At 37.9% G+C, this 27,889-nt stretch overlaps 1 protein-coding gene across 7 annotated transcripts; it reads left to right on the top strand.

Moving 5' to 3' along the window:
• The first annotated feature begins 330 nt into the window (after window positions 1-330).
• On the top strand, window positions 331-27,889 carry LOC117418362 (cell division cycle and apoptosis regulator protein 1). Of its 7 annotated transcripts, none has more exons than XM_034925999.2 (25): window positions 331-646; window positions 1,323-1,478; window positions 2,482-2,654; window positions 4,299-4,412; window positions 4,898-4,930; window positions 5,587-5,780; window positions 6,117-6,243; window positions 6,360-6,549; window positions 8,382-8,526; window positions 9,262-9,417; window positions 9,708-9,933; window positions 10,641-10,754; window positions 14,176-14,342; window positions 14,914-15,124; window positions 16,089-16,172; window positions 16,697-16,885; window positions 17,202-17,393; window positions 17,698-17,967; window positions 19,108-19,291; window positions 20,046-20,131; window positions 20,536-20,682; window positions 21,070-21,190; window positions 21,830-22,015; window positions 22,409-22,614; window positions 27,414-27,889. In XM_034925999.2, exons 2-25 carry the CDS (start codon window positions 1,376-1,378, stop codon window positions 27,471-27,473), a joined length of 3,678 nt encoding a protein of 1,225 aa, XP_034781890.2. In that variant the 5' UTR covers window positions 331-646; window positions 1,323-1,375; the 3' UTR covers window positions 27,474-27,889. The 7 variants fall into 7 exon arrangements, with proteins under 7 accessions (XP_034781890.2, XP_034781888.2, XP_034781889.2 ...); XM_034925997.2 differs by having other exon boundaries at window positions 332-646; window positions 1,326-1,478; window positions 2,476-2,654; XM_034925998.2 differs by having other exon boundaries at window positions 332-646; window positions 2,476-2,654; window positions 4,302-4,412.

Raw genomic sequence — 27,889 nt, 5'->3', positions numbered from 1 at the left:
GGTCCTGCCCGTTATAATACGCATTAATTTGTCTCACATCACAAAACATACGTTTATATTATCTCTTTACAGCAGGGACTGTTTCTACTATACTTTTTCTGATCATGCTGTAAATTATGACGCTGGAGCAAAAAGGGAACTTCGATTGCATTCACTTCTGTGATTAGAATTTCTCTCACCACCTCCATTTTGGTTCTGCTCAGAACTGTTGTTCATCTACCAAAGCTGTCCACGCTGCGTCTGCACAGACCGTGACGTTACGCGCAGACTCCCGTCTGCAATCTAGCCGGCAAAAAAAAGTGTCGAGAACGCACCCAGTGCCTCTGGGCCATCTTTTCTATTCTGACCCCATGACGCTCTTTCTCAAGTCAGTGACGACGTTGCACTCTAAGCAGGGAGAGTTAGTTATCTTCTTGCATAATTCTCGAGTTCTCTTGCAACGTACCAATCACAGATTACATTTCTTGCCAACAATTTCATTCAAATTAGTTTATTATTTTGGAAACGTGGGGCCAGCCTGGGCCAGTAAGATGACCAATGCGACTGCGCAATAGCATGCTAGTGCGCATGCGCTGTATTGATTCGTATCCGCGCAGAACTGCATCGATACTAAACCGGCGCAGCGTGAATGTACACAGAGGACGGGGTAAGCAATGGAAGAGCTTGAAAATGTGTAACATTAAAGTAAAACACTAAGGTTGCAATAGAATCGTTGCAAGCGGTTGTTTCATTTGTATACTGTAAAACGCATGTTTTTGCGTTTTATGTGCGAGTAGTTCATTTCTAGCATTATCCAAGTACAGCGTTTATGACATTTACATACAGGCCCAAAAGCCATCCCGTCTGCATAGGTATAAGCTGGGAAACAAAACATCATTGCTGTGGTGAGCTTGCTTAGCATCCCCAGGACACCCATAAAGCCTTATTTTCGAAGATTTATAGACAAACTTCGTTTCTAAAAGATTTTAGGCAGAAATATGTATATTGTAACGGAAACGTTTAGTTTTGCGAAACTAATATTTGTATTGCACCATACAACTTTTTATTGTTGAGCGGAGTACCTTGTACCAAAGCATAGACGACAATGCGTAGGCTGTCATAAATAGTGTTTTTGTAATGGTTTTAAATATCTTGTCCTGTGTATGTAATTTAGTAAAATATTTAAAATATAGCACACGGTAGTGTTTGGCGTCCATCATGGTTTGTGAATATTATTTGTGTCATTGCATGTCTTTTATTTTTTATGTTGAAAATTAAAATGTGTGACTTTTTTCTGTTGACCACTGATTTACGGAGCATGCTGTGTTTCCCGTCCATTTCAGCAGGTTTTAGCACAACTTGAAACGTTATTTAGACGAACCGGATCCTGTCCATTATGGCTCAGTTTGGGGGGCAGAAGAATCCACCGTGGGCTGCACAGTTTGCAGCCTCTGCGGTCTCCCAGCAGGGTCAGTCTCTTGACATGAACAGCCTGCACTGTGAGTATAGTACTTTGTTTTTTTTAACATATAAAAGCAAATGAAAAGCTTTGAACCAGAAATATTTCGTTTGCATATTTAAGGTGATTGTTGCCCTATTCGTCCATGTTGAGAACCAACATTCTGTTGGTGCTCACTGTAAAAATGTAATCTTACATTAATTTTGCTTGAGCAGTAACACTGGGTTTAAGATGTTACTTCAAGTAATTACTACAGTAACCTAATTCTGCCTGTAACTGAAGTAGCGAGTGAGTTTTTTTGTAAAAGTAAATAAACTGGTAAATATGTATTATTAGGAGTGTAACAATTCACCATGTATCGATTTAATGGTAATGCATAACATAGCTCATTGTAGTTCACCAGCTGATTACTGAATGAACAATGAGTGTTATATATTAATACATAATCTTACTAACTCGTTTAATGTTTGACTTTTAACAAAATAGTACATCATTAAATGATGATTTGATGTTATTCTGCATCACACAAGTAGCTCATCAGGACCATCGCATGTATAATGATGTATCATATTGTGACATGAGTGTATCATTGCACTCCGAATAAATACCACAGAAAAACTTTGTTAAATGCATTTCAGTAATGAATGTTGCATCTCCCTGTTTTATGTTATTTTCGGTAATCATGAGCAAGAGAGCTGACAGTTTTTGTAGAGGGCAGATAGTAGGTGCTTGACTGATATACTGTGTTGAAAGCTGTACAAATTACTGATGTTTCCCAAAGGAAAATGTCAAAAGCGGGGACTCTGTTTACCATTGCGTGACAGCAGATAGACTTCCCTTAAGGAATGTCCGTCCAGAACAATTTAAGTAATACTGTAGGCAGGCTCTCCACTTTGTATCATTGCAGCCTGTGGTGGCTAATGTGGCAGGTGTTTCTGTTTGTCAAACCCTTGTAGTGTATGTGTCTGCCTTTTGATCTGTTTACACTAGTAAGCAATCATTGTGTAGATTTTGTAACTGGAGTTCTTTCCTGGTAGCATTAGGGGTTCAGCAGCCCTCTCTTCTTGGAGCCTCCCCGGCGATGTACTCCCAGCAGTCTGCCATGGCAGCAGCCAGCCTCAACTCCCAGTCTGCTGCAGCAAACTACCAGCTATCCCAACAAACAGCCGCCCTGCAACAGCAAGCCGCCGCTGCAGCTGCTGCAGCTTTGCAACAGGTGAGTCATTCCAAGCAAAAAATCTTCATATCTTACCCTATGGCAGTCACAGAACTGGGGTAACTGTTTTGAAGAGTGTTGTTCGTTGTTTTATACATTTTTTAGTTTCTCATGATTTTTTTTTTGGGGGGGGGGCGCAAATTTTTAAATAGTAATTTTATTGCTATTTCAGAAGGTTCATTTCTATTCTAGCATCTGGTAGAGGTATCTCGGTTGTCCCACGTTTTTCTTTTTTTTTTTTACTGTAGAATTTAAATTCTTCTATTTGCCAGATGCACTTTAAAATCTGAACATGTAATTTGTTAATATTTATTCCAAACAAAAGTGCTCCAATTCATTAAATATTTAGTCATATTTAAATATTTATTGACTAATTAGAAACTTAGAAATTAAAAGATGTTACCATGAACACGAGAAACAAACTCTGAAATCTTTGGTGCGCGTGGAGTATTGATTCAGTGGCTGCTATGAAGTCTGTATAAACTTGAGACTTGTAGAGAATATACTGAAGTCAAGTTTTGTACCAAAAATCTAATGGAACAGGCTGTTACTATGGACTGTTAAAGGGAAAACACAAGAAAACACATCACACAGAGCTCTTTTTCACTTACCATTCTTTAAACTTGCGCAACTTTTGGTGAGGCGGTAAATAAGTGCAAGGTATTTTTTTCATTTCTAGCGAATATGAACGTCTGATTTTTGTATCCGAATACATGTAAAAAAATATTCGTTCGGATATTTGTCCCAGCACTACAATATATAGAGTTTTTCCTAAACTATGCAGACCAACAGATGTAATTCTTCATAACTCTGTTCTTGTCAATACAATTATAATTATACTGCATTTGAGAACACTTTTTTGGAATAAGTGCTACAAATTATATTACAATATGATTTTAATAAATAAATAAATATGCAGAACTGCAACTCTGTTTTCCACTACAGTCGGCGCCGCTTTATCAGGACGCCTAGGGAGAAGGAAAAATATCCCAAATAACAGCTGTCCCAATTAAACAAGAGGCAGTTGAGATGACCTTAGTCACACTTTTTTTATTCTTAATGAAAAGAAAAAGAATGAAATCACATCGCATTATGATTAAGTGTTACATACATCATTTAAAATACTTGTCAATGTTTTTTTTTATTTTTTATTCCTAAACAAAATTAATCACTTATTTCTACGTGAAATGAAAAAGAATGAAATTGCATTTTCTCACAAGGCGAGGCACCTGAGATGTTGACACGCCAAATTCTGCCTGAGAAACTACAGGAGACTTTTCCTTCAAGAGTTCAACTTGGTTTGCGCAATTTACGCAAGTCACAGCGTAATCACGTACTCGCTGCACTGTGCTACGCGACCTGTTTTGCTCTTAAAAGCGATCTCCGTTCGTCATTTGAAAATACTGTATCCCAATTAAACGAAGTGACGTTCCAATTAAACATAAATTGCATTGGGAAGAACCGTCTCCCAGAGTTGTATCCCACTTAAGCAGAAATCCCGATTTATCAGTATCCTGATGCGCTGCCCGTACCAGGAAAATTTACCAACTGTAAAAATATATTGGGTAAAGTTAACAGACTCTAACATTATACTGACGCTTGCTGTTTTCACAGTTGAGTACATGTATAATTTGTTTCTTGCAGCAGTATCAGCAACAGCAACAGCAGCAGCAGCAGCAACAACAACAGCAGCAGCAGCAACAACAGCAACAGCAGCAGCAGCAGCCACAGCAGACAATGTACAGCGTCCAACAGCAGGTATATCTAACACTTCAAGGCCTGGTTTATATAATGTTGCCTTCATGTGAATTGTAAATTTAAAACCCCCTAAAAAAAAAACAATATTATAATTATTGGCATGGATTGGGAAACCGCGATTACAGCTTCAACGTCCCGTCCCCCAAAAGTACCATGTCTCATTATACACACCCTCTGCTTGCAGATCTTTTTGACTGAGCAGAAAAATGAACTACCCTTTGTCTTTCTTTTAATGAATACTGAAGTGTTTTCAAGTCCATGTGAAACAAAAAAACCCTGTTTAGGGTAGCTTCAAATTATGTAAAATGTATTGTATATAAAGTAGCAGTGTCATGATCCCATGTTATTTTGCGGTATGGTCTTGAATTTAAAGAACCCTTATACACTATACGTGTACTATGAACATGGCCTAACTGTGAATTAACTAAACATACTGCATAGTGTTGACTTAAGTGTTTTTTTTAATGATTGTATTTTTAATTTAGTTACAGCCGCCCCATCAAGCCATGCTTTCTCAGGTAATGTTTTACTCTCAAGCTGTGTTTTTTTTAATATATTATTGGTGTAATGATTTTTATTATAGTAGTGTTATTAAAATGACCAGGTGCCAGGACTATTGGGAATCAGTCACGTACTTGTGTATTAGGAGTTGTTCGTCCAGCTATAGAGAGAAACCCATCTATTAACAGGAGCCTGATTGCTCAACTATATACAAAAATATACTTATTTGAGCGTAATTCTAGGTTCAGGACTAGTGGGGATTTCTAGCCCTGAGTCAGCATGTTTTGCAAGGCTGATATGATCAAAACGTGTACTATATGCTACCGTATTTCAACAATTAAATAAGACCAGATTTTCTTCTGTTCTGAAGTCATTCTTAATAAGTTGTGAATATTTTAATAAATTAATTACTCAAACACACTGAAAGTTATATTCCATGAATAATTATCTGTGGTATTGTCTAAAGAAAAGGTACAGTACTGTACATAATAGCTACAATGTATAACAAATGTTTGTTTTGTTTTGAATAGCAGCATATTAAAAGATTAAACCAATAGCATACTTTTTGATTCAAGACCAGTGTTATGAAACATGTTGTTCTTGGATTGCTCTCTTTTCAATGCATGTACTGCGTATTCAGAAATGTCTAACTGGCTAGTTGAAAATTTTGCAGTCATCTGTCGCCTTGCCTACCAGCCTCAGCCTGACAAACCCCCAGCAAACAGCACAGATCACTGTCTCGTACCCAACACCGAGGTCAAGCCAGCAGCAAACCCAGCCACAGAAACAGCGAGTGTTTACTGGGGTGGTTACCAAGCTGCACGACACATTTGGATTTGTAGATGAAGATGTCTTCTTCCAGATAAGGTTTGTTTAACCCATTTTGACCCAGTGTGAAGACAGAGGGGTAATCCCAACTCACCATATCCCAGAATGTACAATTAAAGTAAATGTAATACATTGTGTCTCAATGAATCTGAGAGCATAACATTTTGGTACCTTTTAAAAACCTTTGTTGGTGGATGCAGAAGTATGATTTCTAGCTTCTTTGCAAAAAATGACAAGATAAGAAGATGGGCATTGTAAAGAATTTCAGATTTTTAGGAAAAGGTTCTGCTTTGGGTTAAAAAAAGTGTTTAGTTGTCAGTTGCATTCACATAAAAAAATTCAATTTATATAACTGATTCCCTTATTTTTTTCTAGTGCCGTTAAAGGCAAGACACCACAAGTAGGAGACCGGGTGCTGGTAGAAGCTGCATATAACCCGAATATGCCGTTCAAATGGAATGCACAGAGGATACAGACCCTGCCTCATATGTCTCCACAAATGGCAAGTATAATTTCTGGTGTCATCAACTACTTTCTAATCTTCTTTCGTAGTGTTGTAGATAATCCGCTGTTTTTTGTTGTTTTTCTAGTCGTTAGAGTATATTCTTCTGTTTACAGAACCAGCCACAAGGTCCGCCTCTGCTTAAGGCCAACCCTGCTATGATGCAGTCCCTTCCTCCACCTTCCTTCAGCCTCCAGGCCCAGGCTCCGCCCCCCTGTCTATTACAGGCTCAGTTATCGGCTGCCTCCCTGGCCCCTCTGCTGCAGAACCCACCACAGCCCCTTCTGCCCCAGCCACCTCAGAAAGGTAAGGATCGTCTCTTCACTTGATCTTGACCCAATATTGTTTCACTACCACATTGTTTTAACCATCTGTTTGTTCCAGAGGTAAACCAAAATGTATCAATTTGTTTCCCATTTAACCTTCCCAATCAAAGCTCTTGTTCACTAAATACCTTAGTATTCCTGGAATACATTTTCCAATTTAAGATACTAATAAGCAGAAGTACCAACGCAGGACAACTGAAAAGTATGGTGCAACATTACCAGACTTGCCAGTCACTCAGAAACTCAGTTTTGTGTTAAACTGAAGAACAAACCTCCCACACAACCATTCTGCATTGGAAGTAAATGTATAAAATAAGGTACCACTGCACTTGAGAGAAGTCTTGCACATCAGTTTTCTGGCTATTTTTTTTTTATAGAGGGGGTGATTATGTACTCTAGAATAAATACATTTTTGGTAAGCAAGTGGGGTAGCAAATGTCCCATCCCCAGTCATCCCAAAGTAGATGGGCTAGATATAAATACATGTTAGGGTTGGAACAATAATCAATCATCGTGATATTACCGATAATGTAATTTTATTGTTGAAAAATTATCTATAATCATATTATTGTCCGTTACCCAATATGACATGCTTTTGTGTAACAGTTAACTCTGTATTGAAGCAGTAAGCAGCACTGAACTGTCTGCGTGAGGTATAACGTGATCTTTGCGTGCTGCTTAGTGGGAAGTTGTAATGTGCAGTAAGCCTGGCTCAGCTGGCGCTGGCAGCTGCAGAAAACCCTGAACCAACTGAAAAGATTTTAGAAGAAAAAAAAAATTGTGCAACAGCTTTGTGTTTTTATTTTTTTTTGAGACCATACAATGCAAAGGGAATACCACTAATCTCATTACCTGTCTAAAGATCACCGTCCAGATTCATATTCACATGTTTCTGCGAGACCAAAATATGACAGGCAGAGTAAAATCTAAATCTGAGCTGACAAGTTCAAACATAACATTAACTGAGTTTCTGGAACGTAAATCAGTATATAGCAAGGGTCACCCGAAACACAGTGAAATTACAACAGCCGTCGCTTGTTTTATTTGCAAGGATATGCAACCATAAGTTCATACATGTAACTTGTATATAATTATTGGTTTTAAACAGTATGCTTGCTTTCAACTTTAAATCATGGTTTCATTTGTATCCTAAATTTTGCGCTGGCAAAGCAGGACTGGTTTTCTAACATAAAAACGTAATTATTGGTACTTGTAAAATAAAAATAGTAGCTTACTGTAATTTTCTGTAGAAAACTGGACCTTTCCCTATTTATCAGCTTGACAGTTTAATGTACATTAAATGTAATTGCTATTCTCAATGCAAAAAAAACCACAACCTTATGGCAAACGTTTATTAGCCTAAACTTCTTTTTTCTGTTTTTTAATATACAAATACTGTAGCGCTTTTTTATATATAAATTACATTGCAGCTCAGTCTATCTTCTAGTTCTATCTCAATTAGATAATTATCATAAATAGAAACACATTTAGCTTGCAAGGATCGTTGCTTGCCTCTTGAAAACTGTCTAGTTTCATTTCTTCTACTTGTAGAAGCAGTTTTCAGGTAGCTCAGGTATATATAGCTTTAAATGTGATCAATTCCGAGAAATTTTACATATTGTATTTATTCACCCGATAACATAATTATCGTGCCCATTTACAGGTGATAATCAATAACTGAATGTGTAATTATTGTCCAACCCTAACGTGTAGCCAGCAAGGTAGGTCACGATTTGTGTATACTAGGATCTGTTACTCTCGGAGAAGCGTAACATATTTAGCTTGTGTGTAACTCCAGTGTGTTTTTTGTAGATTGTGTCTTTTCAGGGGGTCTGCTCCAGCCTCCTGTGCGAATGATGCCTCAGCCCCAGCCAGCACGGAGGTTAGACCCAGTACCCAGGTTTCCAGTACGAAATGACAGAGTTGATCTAATGGTCAACAGGAAGGACGACAGAAGGTGTGTGTGTGTGTGTGTGTTTGGCAATATAGTGTTCAGATGAAAACATTGCTGATGCTTATAAAATAGCACAAAGCCTGTCATATTATTATTATTATTATTCTACTACTTATATCAAGGAAACCATTTTTGAAGACAGACCTATCAGAATCTCTCCTAGTCATCATTCTGTATGTTGGAGGAGTCCTCATTATTACTTGACATCTCCCAGACAATGACTCCCGCTTCTTTGAAAATGGCTGCCTGTATGTCATGTATGCTTCAAGATCAGGCAGTAAAGTTTTTGTTCTTTTTTTCTAGGGCAGTCAGTCACGTTCCAATTTGTGTGCTCGGGCAGTCATGTCTTTTGTTGGCAATTTAATACACATATTACTATACTTGAATTTAAGACGCAGGCCAGTTTTAGGAATAAAAAGTTAGATTCAAATGTGTGTTTTCCTGTAACATGTCACACTCTTCGTCGATTTGTCTTGATAACGCAAGTACAGGATTCAATACTAATGTCTACAATTGTCTAGTAGATAAATATTTGTTTAAACTAGATGCAACCTTATTACTTGGACATGTTTAGAATGTAACACGTCACATGGAATGACCCAGCAATCTATTGTGTAATATCCAGCATGTAATATCCTTTCCCGAAGTTCTGTTGACTGCAATAACTTCAGCTTGTTTGCAGGGAATGTTAATCTTCATGCAGTGTTAGAATCAGTTTTTTTTTTTCTCTGCTGTTAGCCGTGAGCGTGAGCGGGAGAGGAGGCGGTCCCGGGAGCGCTCTCCCCAGCGGAAACGCTCTAGAGACATGTCCCCCCGCAGAGAGAGGTCCCCCAGGAGAACTCGTAGAGTCGTCCCTCGATACACAGTACAGTTCTCAAAATTCTCCCTGGACTGGTGAGCAGTACTCGAATACTTTTTTAAATGTGTTTTTTTTTTTGGTCAAATAGATATTAATAAGCTTGTTAATGTCGTGAGTGGGTATGTGCTAACAAATGTCAAAATGAACACAGTATTTATTTGGTTACCTGTAAGTCATATGGTTTAGCAGTGGTACTAATTGTGAACAGAAAATACAAACGCCCTAAAGAGATGTCCCTTTTTTTCACAATTATGAACATCCTGTACAGTGGACCATATTAGTCTGATTTTAATTCCAAGGATGTATTGTCTGCTTTATTCTACAGCTTTAATTGTGACATGATGGAGCTCAGAAGGCGTTACCAGAATCTCTACATCCCTAGTGATTTCTTTGACGCTGAGTTCACTTGGGTAGATGCTTTCCCGGCATCTCGACCCTTTCAGTTCGGGAACTATTGCAATTTCCACATAATGCACAGAGAGGTAGATTCGTTGGTAAAGAACACCTCTATTCTGGACCCTCCAGATGCAAACCACTTGTATAGTGCAAAGGTAAGTAATCATGTGATTTGTATAAATTCAACAAACATATAGTTGATATATCTTGTCCATGTTCTTGCTAAACTTAAAGTAAAAGGAACTATTTTAAAGATTAACAGATTGTTTAAATCTTTGTTCATATTTCATTGATAAACTAGTGACTTAATATTCATTAATAATAAAAATAAACAAAATTCTGAGACTGAAAAACCGAAATGCACTGCGGCAACAAGAAATAGGAAAAACTGATATCTATATTTTTCAAATTTTACTACAAGTAAAAATATGCGAGCATTTGTCAGGGGAGAGAGAATTTCTCTTCTGAGGCTCACAGTGCATCTGGATCATGCTCCCTCCAGCAACAATGCTGGTTTTCTGTTCACCAGCATTGTTGCAGGTGGGAACATGATCTGGACATGCAGCACTGCTGAGGGTTCTGTAACACTTTAATTAATCAATAAGCAAATTACTCAGAAGAATGCTTCTATTGTTTGCTAGTTTTGAAACATTCACAGGTCCTGATTAGCACTAATCTTGGAAGGGTGGTCCACAATTGGTCCTAATCGGGGTCTGTGAAACCAGAAGATTAACTGTTTGAGTTTCATTTCTTAAAACGATATTGCAGCCTGGTGAGTCTGGCTCCTTGTGTTTTATGGCTTCGGCCTGCCCTGTTGTATGGAGATTGCCTTCTAACTGCAATAGCATCTGTTGTAACCCAGGTGATGCTTCTAGCAAACCCCAGTTTGGAAGAGCTCTACCACAAGTCGTGTGCTCTTGCTGATGATCCTCAGGAGCTTCGCGAGGCATTCCAGCATCCTGCCAGACTAATCAAGGTACAGTACTTCAGTTATATAATACTGGGAAACCAGCATTTTGGAAGCTTTCTGTAACTTTAAATGCAGTTTGTATTTCTTCGTTTTGCACAGTCCTTTGCTCTTTGTACAAGGAATACTAGGACTGCTATTATCATGAACACTCATTTTGGTGTTACAAACAGTGCATTCTGTTATGTTTTTATTTTTTTTTATATATATATATATATATATATATATATAAAATTACACAGCTGTAGTCAAAAGTTTACATACCCCAATAGAAATTTATAATTTCTCAAACAAAATTATAAGTTTTTTTTTGCAAGTTACAAGAAATAGATGTCTGCAATTATTTATTTCAGTAATTTTTTTGCACAACTCCAGAAAGTGCCAATTCAAAAGTATTCATACCCTGACAATCAAAATTAAATTAATAGCTAGTAGAGGCACCTTAATATCCTATTTTAAACTATTAGGATATTTGTCAATGAGCTTTTATCATGATTCTTTATTTCTTGAACGCACAATTGTTCCAATTCATTCAAATTCCGAGGACTTCTCTTGTGCACAGCCTTCTTCAACTCAAACCAAAGATTCTCAAACAGATTTAGATCAGGACTTTGACTAGGCCATTCCAGAACCTTTTGTAATTCCTGTTGATCTTGCTTAATCTGTATTGGTTGAGAGTGTATTGTAGCAGAAATTGATTACTGTGCTGTCTTTTGTTAAATAACAAATTCAAGTTTGAACCAGAAATGTAATATTTTAATATTGTTGTAGTTGACATTGCATAGGCTACGTTTCTTTTCTGTTCAGTATCTGTATAGGTAGAAGTTATAATACGCAGTGTTTGACAGCAAGTGGCATATTATATATTTTTTTCTACATAAGTGTTTTTACTAGTAGAAATGTATAAATTGCTGTCAAGCACAAAATATAATACTATGTTATTCATTTTCTGAAGTAAATGCAACAAAAAAACAATACCTGTTCATTTTTGTCATAAATACACAAGTAAAAGGTATCTGTTCATTTTTTAACAATTATAATTATAAAACAGTTTAAATATAGGCCCTATGTCTTGTTCTAATAGTTTACAATAGCTTACCTGCACTATCTATTATCGGTATCCTAGCTGTATCGGACGATATGGGGAGAGAACCATTGGCTATCGGTATCGGCCAGAAAATCTTTATCGGTGCACCCTTAGTAATGACAGCAATCATCCTATGCCTAACCCTTTTATACTCTCTAAGAATGTTCACCTACAATCCAGCATTTTCCAGACTTTTCTAGAATTAGGTTCTGCATTTATCATATTAAAATTGATAGCACCTTGTACACAATACAATCATAGCATCAAAAGGTATGAATACTTTTGAATTGGCTTTTTTGGAGCAAAAAAAATGCTGAAATAATTGTAGACATCTGTTTCTTGTAACTTTTTTCCCCTCATCCACCAAAGGAAAACTTTTGCTACAAAAGATTTCCTAAAATTCTTTGTTTTTGAAAGCTTTCTAGAATTCTTTGAGGTATGTAAACTTTTGACTACAACTGTGTGTGTGTGTGTGTGTGTGTGTATGTGTGTCTATATACAGACATACTCAAATTTGTTGGTACCCCTCCAAAAAAACGAAGAATGCACAATTTTCTCTGAAATAACTTGAAACTGACAAAAGTAATTGGCATCCACCATTGTTTATTCCATATTTAATAGAAATCAGACTTTGCTTTTGATTTTTTATTCAACATAATATTGTAAATAATAAAACAAATGAAAATGGCATGGACAAAAATGATGGGACCGCTAACCTAATATTTTGTTGCACAACCTTTAGAGGCAATCACTGCAATCAAATGTTTTCTGTAGCTCTCAATGACACTTCTGCACCTGAAGGTAGTTTGGCCCACTCTTCCTGAGCAAACTGCTCCAGCTGTCTCAGGTTTGATGGGTGCCTTCTCCAGACTGCAAGTTTCAGCTCTTTCCATAGATGTTCGATAGGATTCAGATCAGGACTCATAGAAGGCCACTTCAGAATAGTCCAATGTTTTGTTCTTATCCATTCTTGGGTGCTTTTAGCTGTGTGTTTTGGGTCATTATCCTGTTGGAGGACCCATGACCTGCGACTGAGACAGAGCTTTCTGACACTGGGCAGTACGTTTCACTCCAGAATGCCTTGATAGTCTTGAGATTTCATTGTGCCCTGCACAGATTCAAGGCACCCTGTGCCAGGCGCAGCAAAGCAGCCACAAAACATTACCGAGCCTCCTCCATGTTTCACTGTAGGTATGGTGTTCTTTTCTTTGAAAGCTTCATTTTTTCGTCTGTGAACATAGAGCTGATGTGACTTGCCAAAAATCTCCAGTTTTGACTCATCTGTCCAAAGGACATTCTCCCAGAAGGATTGTGGCTCGTCAATATGCATTTTAGCAAATTCCAGTCTGGCTTTTTTATGTTTTTCTTTCAAAAGTGGAGTCCTCCTGGGTCGTCTTCCATGGAGCCCACTTTCGCTCAAAAAGCGACGGATGGTGCGATCAGAAACTGACGTACCTTCACCTTGGAGTTCAGCTTGTATCTCTTTGGCAGTTATCCTTGGTTCTTTTTCTACCATTCGCACTATCCTTCTGTTCAATCTGGGGTCGATTTTCCTCTTGCGGCCGTGCCCAAGGAGGTGGCTACAGTTCCATGGACCTTAAACTTCTTAATAATATTTGCAACTGTTGTCACAGGAACATCAAGCTGCTTGGAGATGGTCTTGTAGCCTTTACCTTTACCATGCTTGTCTATTAATTTCTTTCTGATCTCCTCAGACAACTCTCTCCCTTGCTTTCTCTGGTCCATGTTCAGTGTGGTGCACACAATGATACCAAACAGCACAGTGACTACTTTTCTCCATTTAAACAGGCTGAATGACTGATTACAAGATTGGAGACATGTGTGATACTAATTAAAGAAACTAATTAGTTTGAAATATCACTATAATCCAATTATTTATTATCTTTTCTAAGGGGTACCAACAAATGTGTCCAGGCCATTTTAGAATATCTTTGTAGAATAAGCAATAATTCATCTCTTTTCACAGCTTCTTTGCTTTATTCTATGACATACCAAAGGCATGCAAGTATACATGATAAAATAGCTTTTAATTTCATCACTTTTCAGGAGGAATGAAGCATTATTTCAATGAGCTGTAAGGGTACCAACAAATTTGAGCATGTCTGTATATATGGCATCTATTAAGTATATGTGCTATAAACAGGCATACAGAAGGAAAACTGTGGATCATCCTATTTCATTTTTTATATCTGAATCTTATTTGTTATGGCAAATAGGGACTTCTGTTTTTCTGATAAATATTTCTAAGTGTAGTGCTGAAGAATTTCCTCGTAGAGATATGTGCAATCTCTAACTCAAAACATTCACATTTGTTTCCTTTAGTTCTTAGTGGGCATGAAAGGAAAGGATGAGGCAATGGCTATTGGTGGACACTGGTCCCCATCTCTTGATGGAGCCAACCCAGAGAAAGACCATTCTGTGCTGATCAAGACTGCTATCCGTTCTTGTAAGGCTCTCACAGGCATTGATCTGAGTTTATGCACACAGTGGTAAGTACTTGCCATTAATGGTGTATAAAATCCACTAGAATAAATGTAAAGTGTTTCATGAAAGAGATTGCATGTTTTATATTTGTATTTGTATATTCTGATTGTGTCTAAAATCCATTTGCTGGATACACTAAGCAATAGAAAACTTGACTCTAATTTGAATGTGGTGAATGCATCATTTGTGTTGCTTGAAGAACTGTGCTGAAGAAGTCGTCGTCCATGGCATCATCATTGTTTCTTATTTTATTTTGTTTGTATAACATTCATTTACTATGTCTTTGATTCGCACTGTCCTTTTTGAGATCTTTTATGGGTCTATAAATCTGTTATCTTACTGAAGGGACTTTTAACACAAGGTTTTTGTTGTTAGCTTGGTTGTTTAATCTTGATGGTGAACTTATTTGGTTAGTATTTGTGGTCTGGAAGCAATTCTTTTGGGATTTTTATTTTTGGAGAGTAGAAGTTGTCAAATGTTTAGAAGAAAAGGCTTAGTTATCTGTAAATATGTAGTAGGCTCTGTAAGATGTCTGATAGAATTTTTCTTTCCAATACGCTTCTTCCCTTGCGACAGGTACCGTTTTGCAGAGATTCGCTATCACCGCCCTGAGGAGACCCACAAGGGGCGTACAGTTCCAGCTCATGTGGAGACAGTGGTTTTATTTCTCCCGGATGTTTGGCATTGTCTTCCTACCCGCTCAGAGTGGGAGACCCTCTCCCGTGGATACAAGCAGCAGCTGTACGAGAAGCTCCAGGCTGAACGAAAGGAGGCTGATGGAGAACAGGCACTGAACGCTAATCCCTTTTTCTTATTTCCGCTTCTCACAGGCACAGGAAACACAGGCACAAAAATGCACACCCATACACTACACAGCAAAACTATATACATTGGGAGGAACACGTAATGTACTAAACTACAGCGACTGGTTAAACAGCTTCCAGCCTTCTGGTGCCAAAGCTTTTAATCCCGTTGTGTGGTGTTTTTTTTTTTTTTTGTTAACATAAAAATGGCTTCTATTCTTCAATTTAGTACATTTAATCGGGGGGGGGGGGGGGGGGAAGTGGGGTTGAATACTTTTAGCTGTTTAAAAAGACAATATGAGCCCAAAACTGCTGGAATCTGGGAGCCAGTTGTTGAGTTTGGAAAATCCTGTTTAGCCATTTACTATACAAACACCTGCCATCTTCCAAAATTCCTAAATTCTGTCTCTTGTCTGTCACTTTCACCCTAGTTATGGTACTCCTGAGTACTGTATAGAACATTTTAAAGGATTTGATTTCCAGGCCAGTTGGTTGAGCGACAGTGTTGTGTTTTATTTATTTATTTTATTTTTATTTTATTTTTAAAATGAAAGGTGCGAATAGAAGCAAATAAAGCTTTTGGTGCAGTGCATCTAGGAAAGGGGGAACACACACTTTTTGGCTGATGGAGGCCAACAGTGCGTGTACCTGTCATGCATCTCCTGGAGTTATTGTCATTGATCACTCTCTTGTGTTCCACAGATATGGCTTTGATTGATTGACTGATGAGTGGCATTTGATCCGTTTTTATTTTTTTTATTTTATTTTTTTTAAACGGATTAGAATTTCTATTTTACATAGCAGTGGATTGTCCCTAATCAATCTGAGACACAGTTGTGACCTTGCTACTTGCACGGATCCACTTTGTTTTTGATTACATAAATGATCTGACAGTCTGACATCTTTTGGTGTACGACTTAATGATTTTTGTTACTTTCTTTTATTTAGGAGGAGGAAGAAAAAGATGAAGGGGAATCGAAAGAGATCTCCACTCCTACACACTGGTCAAAACTTGATCCGAAGTCCATGAAGGTACATTTTCAGCTTTCACTACACACTGAGTTTTTTAAAATAAATTGTTTTATTTGACAACAGTTACAAGTAGAAATACTGTAATATATTTCATCACTATATGTATATATGTGTGTGTGTGTATGTATGTATGTATGTATGTATGTATGTATGTGTATATGTATAAATATAAAAAAATAGTGGAGGAATACTACTGTGATTATACAGGTGTACAAGACCAACGTTTACAGAATAATTAGGCAATTAACATTCTAGTTTTTGGAATCCTGTTCTTTTAATGCTGGTGATCAAGTGCATGTTGCCACAGTTGTCTTATCTGTTTTGGCAGACCCTTTTTGTAAATGTATCTTTTTTTTTTTTTTCCTAGCATGGGTGTTTTAATTTGCATCTCAGATCACAGTAGTGGATTGTTGCATGCTTGACTGTATTTTGGAGACATATACATCCTTTTGAAGATAAAGTAAATGATGCAAGTAGAACTGGTAGTACCATCACAAAGATGAAAAATGGTTTCCTTCTATTAGGTAAATGACCTTCGTAAGGAACTGGAAAGTCGTAGCCTTAGTTCCAAGGGTTTGAAGTCACAGCTGATAGCCAGGCTGACAAAGCAGCTGAAAGTGGAGGAACAAACGGATGAAATTAAAGAGCCTGAGAAACCAGTGAAGGTGGAGGAGGAAGAGGAGGAGCAGCTGAAAGTCGAAGAAGACAAAGAAGTAGGTTGTGTTCTAGAAGAAACACATTGGTCACTGCATGGGCTTGTTAGAATAATACAAGTTTCTTATTTACCCAGATGTGTTCATGTTATATGTTATTAAAGATAAATTGAGGGGGGGCTTGGAATGCACTACAGCAAAAAAAAAAGTTACACAATGTTGCACCAATATATAAATAAAACACAATTTATTGATTAATTCACGTAATCCACTCGACCTATGCCTGTGGCTTTTTTAAACTAAAAGTTGAGTGCTGACTTTCTTGATTTTGCAGCAGCTTTCAGTTGATGTGTGTAAGTATTATTTTCTCTTTCAGGAAGAGGAGAGGAAGCGGCAGGAGGAAGCAGAGCGTCAGCGCAGAGAGAGACGCTATATTCTTCCTGATGAACCCACCATCATCGTACACCCCAACTGGACAGCCAAGAACGGCAAGTTCGACTGCAGCATCATGTCACTAAGCGTCTTGCTGGACTACAGACTCGAAGACAACAAAGAACACTCTTTTGAAGTAAGCTTTAGCCATAACCGTCCTTTCATTTTTTACTTGTCTTACTAAATGGTGATGAATCCTAACTACTTCTGTCCCATATTTACATACCAGAACATTATTTTAAAATTTTTGCAGTTAAATTGGTGGCCAATATCAAAGGTTTTCAAAAAGGGGATCAGTGTTGAGGTTACCTGCACTGAGATGTAGTAAATGTTTCTAATGTTTTAATGTTCTTGTACATTGTCACTGGGTGAAACTTGCTTAAGTAGGTACATTTCAGGTTATATTGGTAGTCTATATAATAATGCAATGTTCTTTGCAGGTCTCCCTGTTTGCAGAGTTGTTCAATGAAATGCTTCAAAGAGACTTTGGCTACAGGATATACAAAGCACTGGCTGCTATTCCTCTGAAGGATGAAAAGAAGGAGAAGAAGGAAAAGGCAAAAAAGGAAGCTGATAAGAAAGATTGTGATAAGAAGGAAGCTGCTAAGAAGGAGGAAGCAATAAAGGAGGTCAAGGAAGAAAAAGAGGAAGACAATGAAGAGCCAGCTGCAAAAAAAATAAAGATCCCAGATGAGAAGGAAGAGAAAAAGGTAAGTGTGTGTGTATACAGGGCAATTCATAATTCACACAACATTGTTTTCAATTCTATTTCAATTTTACATTATTGAACAACTCTCTGCTGGCCAAAAGGTGCTTCACAGTGTCTTTCCTTTGCATATCATCCTCTATGTACCCTCCAGATTTTTCAATGCTCTGACAATGCTGTGCAAATTATTAATCACTCTGTCTTTTATATATTTGCTAGAATGTGCTAGTGCACAATTTCCCCCCTTCATTACCATTACCTTAGTATTAATAATCTTTGTGAGCATAATTAAAGTCCTACTTGTGATTAAAACAAATTTTAAAAAGGGGGAAAAAAACTGCCTTTCACACACAACCGCATAATGCAGCTACAGGTTGAGTGTCAGTGTGAAGTCTTTTTTTCACAATCTGAATGCCTGTGTTAAAAACACCCTGAAAAAACACCTTCATTGGAGCAACTTTTTGTAAAATAAATATTGCTGTAGGGTGCTTCTGAGGCATGTTGTACCTCTTGGAAATGCAGGTAAAAACATTTTTCCTTGTTTTGTTGTATTTCAGGTAAAAACTGATTTATGTAGACCGCTGTCCCTCCTGGTTTTTGTTCTAACTGTACACTAAATTGATTAATTGGCCCAGTTAAGCTTCTAATAAGCACTTAATTGGTCCAATTTAATACTCTGCTGGAACTGTCCAGTACATTGGTTTTCTTAATAAATGTAACCCTGTTTCTGCTTGCCCAGAATTGGCTTGGTATTTTGACCTTTTCACTTCTGTCAGTGATCAATTTTTTTTTGTTTTACTAATGGAGTGGTTCCACTGAACTGCAGGTTATAGTTGAGTTTATTTTCTTTATAGAAGTGCATCAACTACATTTTGTGACAAATTCCTCCAGCGAACCACCAGGGGGGCACATTTCTTTAGAACTTAAAACATAAATAAATAAATAAATAAAAATAAAAAATACCCTGATTTGACACTGTACATTCATGGCAGGTAGTGACACTAACCATTTATTTATTTAAAACCCTAATTCTAGTTTTACAGGAGCCACAAGGAAGGTTTTGCAAATGGAGAAAAGCCTAACTTGTAGAGTAACCTAGCTTGTACAAAAAGTTTAAAAAATAAAACGCTTTCATTGCTTTTAGGTTTCAGCTTTGACTCACAGAGTAACAAGGTCTTTCACCAAATCTTCTTTCCAGGAGAAGGAAAAGGAGGAGAAAAGGGAGGAATCTAAAGAGGATGAGGAAAATGAAGAGGAGAGTAGTAATACTAATCCTGATGAGTATGACCCCATGGAGGCTGAGGAGGCAGAGGATGATGATGAAGAAGGTATGGCATATGTGTGTGGTTGTGATGAGTTGCACAGTTGTTTCAATTGAAAAGTCAAATTCTCTTTTTTGTCCGTCGAACCTGAGCAACAAAAGTTGCAAGGCTTTGTGTACTGGATGCAAGGCCCAGCTGATTTTACTTCCCTAACTAACATCTGCATCTTATCACAAACAAGATTTGACCCATGCCTCACCCTGAACTGCATGCATTGGTGCTTTTAGTAGGTGAGCCACGGGAACCCCTCATTGAGCCAATTGTGACAAGTGTACATTAGATAGCCCAAGTACCGGAATATGCAGTGATGTCCAGCTGTATGTATGTCACACTTACAATTTCAAATTAATTACATACATTATAAGGATGGTGGGAAAAGTGTCACCACAAATATGTTGGAGAATCTGCTTTCCTGTTCATTCTTCATTGACACAACTGTTTTTATAATTTAATAAATGTTTCTTCTTGAAGAAACACACCTTTTTGTATTTTTGCATGATTTATTTAAAATGGCTTTATTTAAACGTTTCATACTTAATTCATTTTGTACATGCTTCCATCTCAACTGCTGTATGAAGAAACGAAATATTTATTCCATGCGCATTGGGGGGGAGATGTAATACTTTTGCAGGTTTATCTATTTCTGTGACAATCAATTATTATGTTGGAACATTCAGCAATAGAAGCCTAGTTGCTATGAATGAAATAACAGTTCCTTTTTATTTTTGGCTTGAATTATTTGTTTACATTTTGTATTTAGAAAAAGAAGAAGAAATGAGTGACAAGGACAAAAAGGATGAGAAAAAAGAAGACCGGAAGTCCAAAGAAAGGTCTTCGAAAGACAAGGTATGAAGTGTACATATATTTTAAAAGAATCTTATCACTACAGGATGTGTGTTAACCAACCATGTTGCATTGTAATCAAACCTCCTGGATTTGTCTAATTTTCAGTCAATGTTTGTGTAAGAGAGCATTGTTGTGTGTTGCAGGACATTTTGTTATAATGGTCCTCCCCCTCCCCCTCACTTGTAGTCTGGATCTCTCATACTACGTCTTAAGTCAGGTTTTTCTGTTAATTAAGTTGTGCCTGTTTTGAAATTGCTTTTGTATATTTTAAATTGTACAACACCTTGAATTGATTTCTACAAAGTTGATATATTTCTAGTTTCGAATTAGAAATCGGTAAGCTTAATTAATTAATTGCATGTGTAAAGTACAAACACATTTTTATCCTTCTTTTTTGTATACAGGAGAAAGAAAAGAAGCAGATGACTACTTACAATAAAGATCTTCTGATGGCATTTGTTTATTTTGATCAAAGTCACTGTGGATATCTCCTTGAAAAAGACCTGGAAGAAATAATGTATACTCTTGGGCTGCATCTGTCCCGTGCCCAGGTAGAACATGGATTAGGAACGTGTTATGCATTTATGTCTGCCTATACCTTGTTTAAATAAACTTTATCTATTTGAATGCTTAAAGAGATAATAGCAGTACATCGGATGAGCTACAACTAGAGGACACAAATGCAATCTGTTAGTTCAGAATAGAAGACTGTCAGCAGTTAAATAGGAATGGTTTACCATGTATAACACTGGGATCAATAAAAAAAAAAAAACAGTACTGTTAAATGTGCTTCCAGAACAGCCTAAAAAACGTCAAATATAACGCTTGTTTTGTTTACATAATTTTTCAAGATGCTTAACATACAGGTTGGGGTTTCTACGAAGATATTTTAAAGTGCAGCAAGCTGGGATTGAAACCTTTTATTTTCTGTTCATCAGGTTAAGAAATTGCTAAATAAAACAGCTGTACGGGAATCCTGCTTTTACCGGAAGCTGACTGATCGTGCGAAAGATGAAGCAATCCCAGAAATACCCGAAGCACCACAGGAGTTGCTTCTTGGTAAGTGTTACTATAATACGGTTTGATTGATCGAACATGCTGGTACAAACTACTTAAACAGTTGTGTCAAAGAAAAGTGTCTTCTCTATAAGAACCTTACATATTTTTCCTAGGTTGTGTGGCCTTCACCAGTTTGTTCTTAGTTAAATTGTTATCAAAATTATGCTTATTAATATATTCAGAACTTTCTTTTAAATGGTTGTGGATTTCCTTATTTTAATTGTTCCCATACTTTAAAAAAACTGGTTTATTAATTATTTCATTCCTCTCACATCTGTCTTTTTTTAGTATGTTTCAAAACCTCTGGGGTAGCGCAACATTTGTGAGGGAAGAGAGAAAAAATTAAAAATGAGCTTCTATAAACTGCCACCCTCTGCAGACTCTTGTCTTATACACATTTTAATATTGTAGTCCTTTATTTTAAACTCTATTGGAGTACTTTATGTTCTGGTGTATCTGTGTGGATTACAAATATGTATACTTTAAAACCCCTAGTCAGGAATAACATGAACTTGGAATGCAGAAAAAGATGTATTGTTCTTCTATACTGTATGTACCTCCTTCAATGAATACAAAATAATGTGTGTATCATTTTTATTGTGCTGCTGAAACCCTGCATTGATGAATAACTCGTATCAGGAAACAAAGCTCTACTGCCCTGCCATAATGTAAAACAGGAACAAAATGAGTCGCAAGAAGTAGGCAGTCTCATAGTTTACAATGGTGCCATGGTGGATGTGGGGAGCTTGATTCAGAAACTGGAGAAGAGTGAGAAGGACCGGGAAAGGATTGAGCAGAAGCTTCAGTCTCAGGAGGCAAAGATAGGTATGCAAGCAGTACTTGCCTATTGTAATAAAATGAAACTTGACTGACAAAATAGCAAATAACTTCATTCGTGGATGTAGTGGCTCTTGCTAGTAGTTTAAATGTCAAGGGAATGGCAGTGCTCCCCTTTGTAACGCTGTAGTGAACGAGAATGAAAGTGCCAGTGGAACAGCCTTAATGGGAGACACAAACATGCTGCCCTGCAACTGGTTCTGCGGGTTAAAGGACAGCCTTGTAAAGTGGGAGAGCTGTACTGAAAGTAATATATATATATATATATATATATATATATATAATATAATTTTAAAAACACTTGAGAAATATTTGGGTGTCACTCTACACATGTTTGTACATTTGAATTTGTTATAAATGGGTACTTTTTTGTAATTGCAGAGGAAGATGCAAATAGCATATTGCAACTGGAGACTGCCAATAAGAGCTTCTCTACAGAGCTTGAAGATGTCAAGAATTGCCTTGGCCAAACAGAAGAGAATTTGAAAGATTCAGAAGAGAAGAGATCGTGTTTTGAAGAGCATCTACATAAAACTGCCACAAGTTTGAGTATAGTTCTGAATGAACTGGAAAGTGTTTTAAAAAAGGTTAGTAACTTTTGAGATTCTTATTCAGCAGCACTTTTTTTATCTTTTTTTTTTTTTTACATTATCTAAAGAAAAACTTGGAAACTGTGGACTCTGTGTATCATTGATTTAGCTTGACTTTTCGTGGATTTTTGTGACTTCGTAGACCCACCCGTGATGTCCCTGCGGTAGTTTAGTTACGACTGTTCGTTTCAAACTCACTTTGTATGCAAATGTACGAATCTCATTATAATACCGAAATTTCGCACTTAACCTTGATGTATTATCATTTTTTCCTGATTTATGACTTTGTTTTGTGCCTGTTATTTTACGCATGCCTCTCACTGGTGTAGATTCAACTAGCTGTTTGTATGTGAAACTTCAGTTTAAACGTTTCTGGGCTTTTAGTTACTTTAAAATAAAGCACCGTAAAATATATAAATAAACCAAAGGGTCATTCCACGCCAACTCAACCAGAAAAGGTGTATTTTGTTGCCCATCCGTCTCGGATTTTTCTAGAAAAATTAACTTGTGGTTTTCGGTTTCCCGCTGAGTTCAGAAATACTAATTTATATTTTTATTGTTTTTTCAATTTCCCCTTCGAGCTGTGACCTGACCTTGGAGTGTAAGTCTTCAGGCAGGGAACCTCTACCTAGCCACAATAGGCCAAGTCCTAAAGATCATGAAATGGTTAACCCCTCAAGCACCTAAAGTTTGCCAAGATTATCTATTTTTTGTGTTTTCTATCAGTTTGTAGTTTTTAAAACGCACCTAAGTCAGGTTTTGGTAGTTTCTAATGTGTTACTGTAACAAGGAAATCTTAAGTTCCACTGTCACTTTTTACTATGTGGTACGTAAGCCACACCAAAGTGGCCATAAGCAGTGCTCGAATGCATGATTCTTGTAGATCTCATCAACATCTATCCAAAAATATCTTTGGGTGATTTTTTTTTTGGTGCCCCCCATGTGAGTTATTTCAGCCTAAACTTGGTAGAAATCCCAACAATTCTCATTTCAGAAGGGGTTAATGACCAGTGAGGGGACTTGAAACCAAAAGTGTTTTGCAAAATTTGGAAGAGTGGTTCCTAAGGTTCTTAAAGCAATACTAAAATTTTAGGACCCGCATCCCCTACAGGATAAAGGGTTGGGCTGAAGTTCGAATAAAACTTGTCACTTACCGCTCGTCTGGCAACTTGCCAAATGTGAGTTAGGTGCTGCTGGTATTTTGTTTCTTGAAAGCCCTATTCATTACGAGTCGAACGAGGTGCTACACATGATGGTAGCGTCCTAAATTGAGCCCAGGATGATTTTTCTGGTCAGGGTCACTTTTTCACTTTAGGTTGACCTTTGCCAGGCCACAGCTTGCAGGGGAAATTTTACAATATTTATATATACTGAGCATCAAAAGAAACACATCACTATTCTAACACATTTATTTTCGAAAAAAATAAGGTATATAAGTGATAGACATTGACAGTGTTTTTGGTTTCTTTTTATCGCTCAATCATTCATCCTTGACCATGACACACTTGAGAGACTATTACTGAAGCATATGCACTTAATCACCTAATGAAGGCTACAAATTTGCAGTATTTCGCTGTATTTACAAGTAATATTAGTACATAGAGCCCTGTATCAGCAAGAACTTGCTGTATTTGTTCACTCCGATTTCATGCTTGGTTATATAGTCATAAGTGTAGAATACAAATCAAAAGAGGTTATGGTGAGGCTGTAACACACTGGTGAGACCACAGGAATATTGCATTAAATTCGGGTCACCGCATTACCATAATATTAGCCTTAAAGGAATGAGCAAATTATTGGGGACTTGATTTAAAGCCTTTAAAATCCTAAAAGGTGTTGACAAAGTTAACCCTAACAAATACTTGAAGCGCAGTTAGAAACAAGGACTAAAGGGTTCCCGAGTGGCGCATCCAGTAAAGGCGCTCCCACGTGGAGTGCAGGATGCGCTCTATAGTCTGGACGTCACGAGTTCGAGTCCAGGCTATTCCACAGCCGACCGTGGACAGGAGCCCCCAAGGGAGCGGCGCACAATTGACAGAGTGTCGCCCGGGGGGAGGGAGGGTTAGGTCGGCCAAGGTGTTCTCAGCTCACCGCGCACCAGCGACTCCTGTAGTCTGGCCGGGTGCCTGCGGGCTTGCCTGTAAGCTGCCCGAGAGCTGCGTTGTCCTCCGACGCTGTAGCTCTTAGGTGGCTGCATGGTAAGTCCGCAGCGTGAAAAAAAGCGGTCGGCTGACGGCACACGCTTCGGAGGACAGTGTGTGTTCATCTTCGCCCTCTCCCGAGTCAGCGCAGGGGTGGTAGCGGTGAGCTGAGCTTAAAAAAAATAATTGGCCATTCTAAATTGGGAGAAAATAATAAAAATAATTGGCAACGACTAAATTAAAAAAAAAGAAACAAGGACCAAAGGACACAGTTAAAAATGAAGTGGAGATGGACAGGACAGGGTAGGACAGGGGTCGGCAGTTGGTGGCAGGTACTGTCTGGCCCGCGGAGGCCTCCTTGGCAGGGCTGTATCAAGGGCGGAGGGAGAGCGGAACTTCATTGTAATATTGCCGCAAGGGGGGCTGTCATGGGGGATTCCCCATATGATCTTCATATATAGTAGCGGCGGGGCAAACAATGAACTGTACACATAATGTTTCCTGTGTTGTCCGCTGATGTGAGTGGGTGTGTGATGTGAGTCTGTTTCGCCGGCTAATCTGTCTCCCTAGCAGCTTGCCTGCATGTCTGTGTTGCGTATGTGTGTGTGTGTGTGAATGCAAGTGGATATTGATGGGCCAATGGGTGATGAGTGGGCAGAGTCAACATCCATAAAACGGCAGAGAGACGAGAGAGAACACAAAAACAATTTGATAAAAATAAAAAAGCAGTTTTACTGCTTTCGCTGCACCCTGTTGTCTGTCTCTTCATTGACTGCCAGATCCCCCGCACATAGCCGTCCACTACAATATATTTCTTGCCACTAAGCAGAAAATTAAGTGTTGTGCAATATTGATTCCAAAGTGCTTGTATATCAGGTTTTGCATACAATGACATATTGTATTACATTTAAGTCTTGCTATGGTACTGGAACTCTCATACACAGAAATGCACACATAACATAAACATAAAGTAAATTCAAAAGTAGCACACACTTTTATTTTAAATGCTTCATTGCGTTACATTTGTGCCTACTACGCTATGGTATTGGAATCCTCATACATAGGAACGAAGAATAACATTAAAACAAATTTAAAAAGTAGGCTAGCACACATTTTTATTTTAAATTCTTGATTGCGTTTCAGTTAGGCAGTGCTACATTGCGTTATAACAAATTCAGTGAGAACAATTGCGCTTTCCTTTTTGCGATCTCAGCTTTAATACATCAGGTGTGAGTGTGACAGACTTGATGGTGATAACAGGCAGTCCTCCAAAAATGTACATGCCCCTCATTATTTTGTTGAAATACCAAATCGCACAATATGTCACTCAAAACCACTTGTGGGGGGCACCTGCTGAACGGCTGACATTTTGAGTTACGTTTCACATTCAACATATTGGAATGTTAAAGTTGACAAATTTGTCTCTTAACCCTTTGCGGTCCATTTATTAAATGCGCGTCGGGCACGCCAGGTCTAATTTATTTTCACATACGCAGTTAATTTTAGACATGCTGTTTAAAAGTATTTTTATTCACAGTCAAACAGGTTTAAAAGGCCCTGCATATCAACAAAGCACTCACTAGGCATCTCCAGCCCCGCCCCACCCTTTCGTTCGCTATAGGTTTCACATATGCTAAGAAATGAATAATAATAATAGTCGTACATACCGCTCGATCATCTCCTGATCACTTGTTTTATCACCAAACTCCTCAATAATGCAATCCAAGTCATTATTTTATTACTATAACATCTCACAAAAGCTCTGCAAATGTCCGTGATAGTCTTTGTGCGCTGGTGCAGTATCAGATAGCTTGTTTCCTTATGACCGCCCCTATTGTAATGCCAGGGGCATGTATGACTATTCATGAGATACGCTTTTTTTTATTTTTTTTTTTTTTTTATCGGCTTGTCTCGGCTCCTGTCGCTCCCACTCGGCCATTGAATGGTTTTCTCGGCTTTTTCCACTGAAAAAACGACTAGAAACCCGTTTTTTGCGTTTCTATAATGATGTCGGACAGGGTCCGACAATGGACTTGATAGGAATAATTGCAATGTCGGACCAGGTCCGACAATGGACCGCAAAGGGTTAATAGATGCAGCACTGATATGTATTTGGCGTTTACAAGGACCCACTGTCACAATTGTTACTTTTCCTTTTTGATTTGTGTTCAACCGGCCGCAATTATTGATGAGCCTGTTGCCGGTGAAACAATTTCATCTGCTGTTTTTTCCCCTGTCGTGGAACAGATATTGATACATTGGGTCGTGTATGCAGGTAAAGATTATTGATGCAGCATTGCTGCCGGGAATGCAGTTAAAGCTGATATAGTCCAGGGTGCATGGCACATCTTCATGTACGCGCCATACAGCAACACATTTGTAGAGCTCATTTTTGCAGCTGGTGGGGGATGCAAGTGGCCCGCCCACTCTGTGGCAGCCAGCAGGTCATTTGGCCCATCATGAAATTTAATTGCCGACCCCTGGGGTAGGACATACTTCCTTACACAGATGAGGGTATGGCATAGGTCATGTTATTGATGAAAGGATCAATCACTCACCAGAACTGGATGAGCATAGATGGGCTGCATTTTTATTTTACATGGTCTTATGTTAATGCTTATTATATAAAATGTGATTTTTGTTTTGTTTTCCCAGGGTAACCCTAAACCTGAAGAGAATGACCAGAAATCAAAAGAGAATGGATCCGACGAATGATGTTGCCACCTTTTCCGTTAGACAGATTGTGCTAGATAATGCTGTAAATAAGAAAACTAAACATCTGAAAGTGAATCAACATGACACGCGTTTTATTTTTAGTGCTTTCTTTTGCCGCTGTGTACAGAGTTTTAAAGAAGAGTGTTAACACAGAAAACTGCTTGAAATTCATGCCAATTGAATTGCTAATACCATTTAAGATAATGTTTTCGTTGCAGAAGGTTTTAGGTTCAGCTGTAATATTTTAATGTTATTAAAACTCATCGAATCTAAGTTTATTGCCGAGATGTTGTTCAATAGTTGTGTCTAATTTGAAACCTGTTTTAATTTTGTGTGCCAACAACAATATCATTGAATTTCTGAAACCTAAATCACCAAACAATTTTCACCAAGCAATAAAAATCAGTTCAGTGATG

The sequence above is a fragment of the Acipenser ruthenus genome, chromosome 13 (assembly GCF_902713425.1).
Source record: "Acipenser ruthenus chromosome 13, fAciRut3.2 maternal haplotype, whole genome shotgun sequence".
Classification (NCBI taxonomy): domain Eukaryota; kingdom Metazoa; phylum Chordata; class Actinopteri; order Acipenseriformes; family Acipenseridae; genus Acipenser; species Acipenser ruthenus.
Note: the sequence above shows the minus strand (reverse complement) of the source record. Positions and strands in the feature narration are given on the sequence as shown.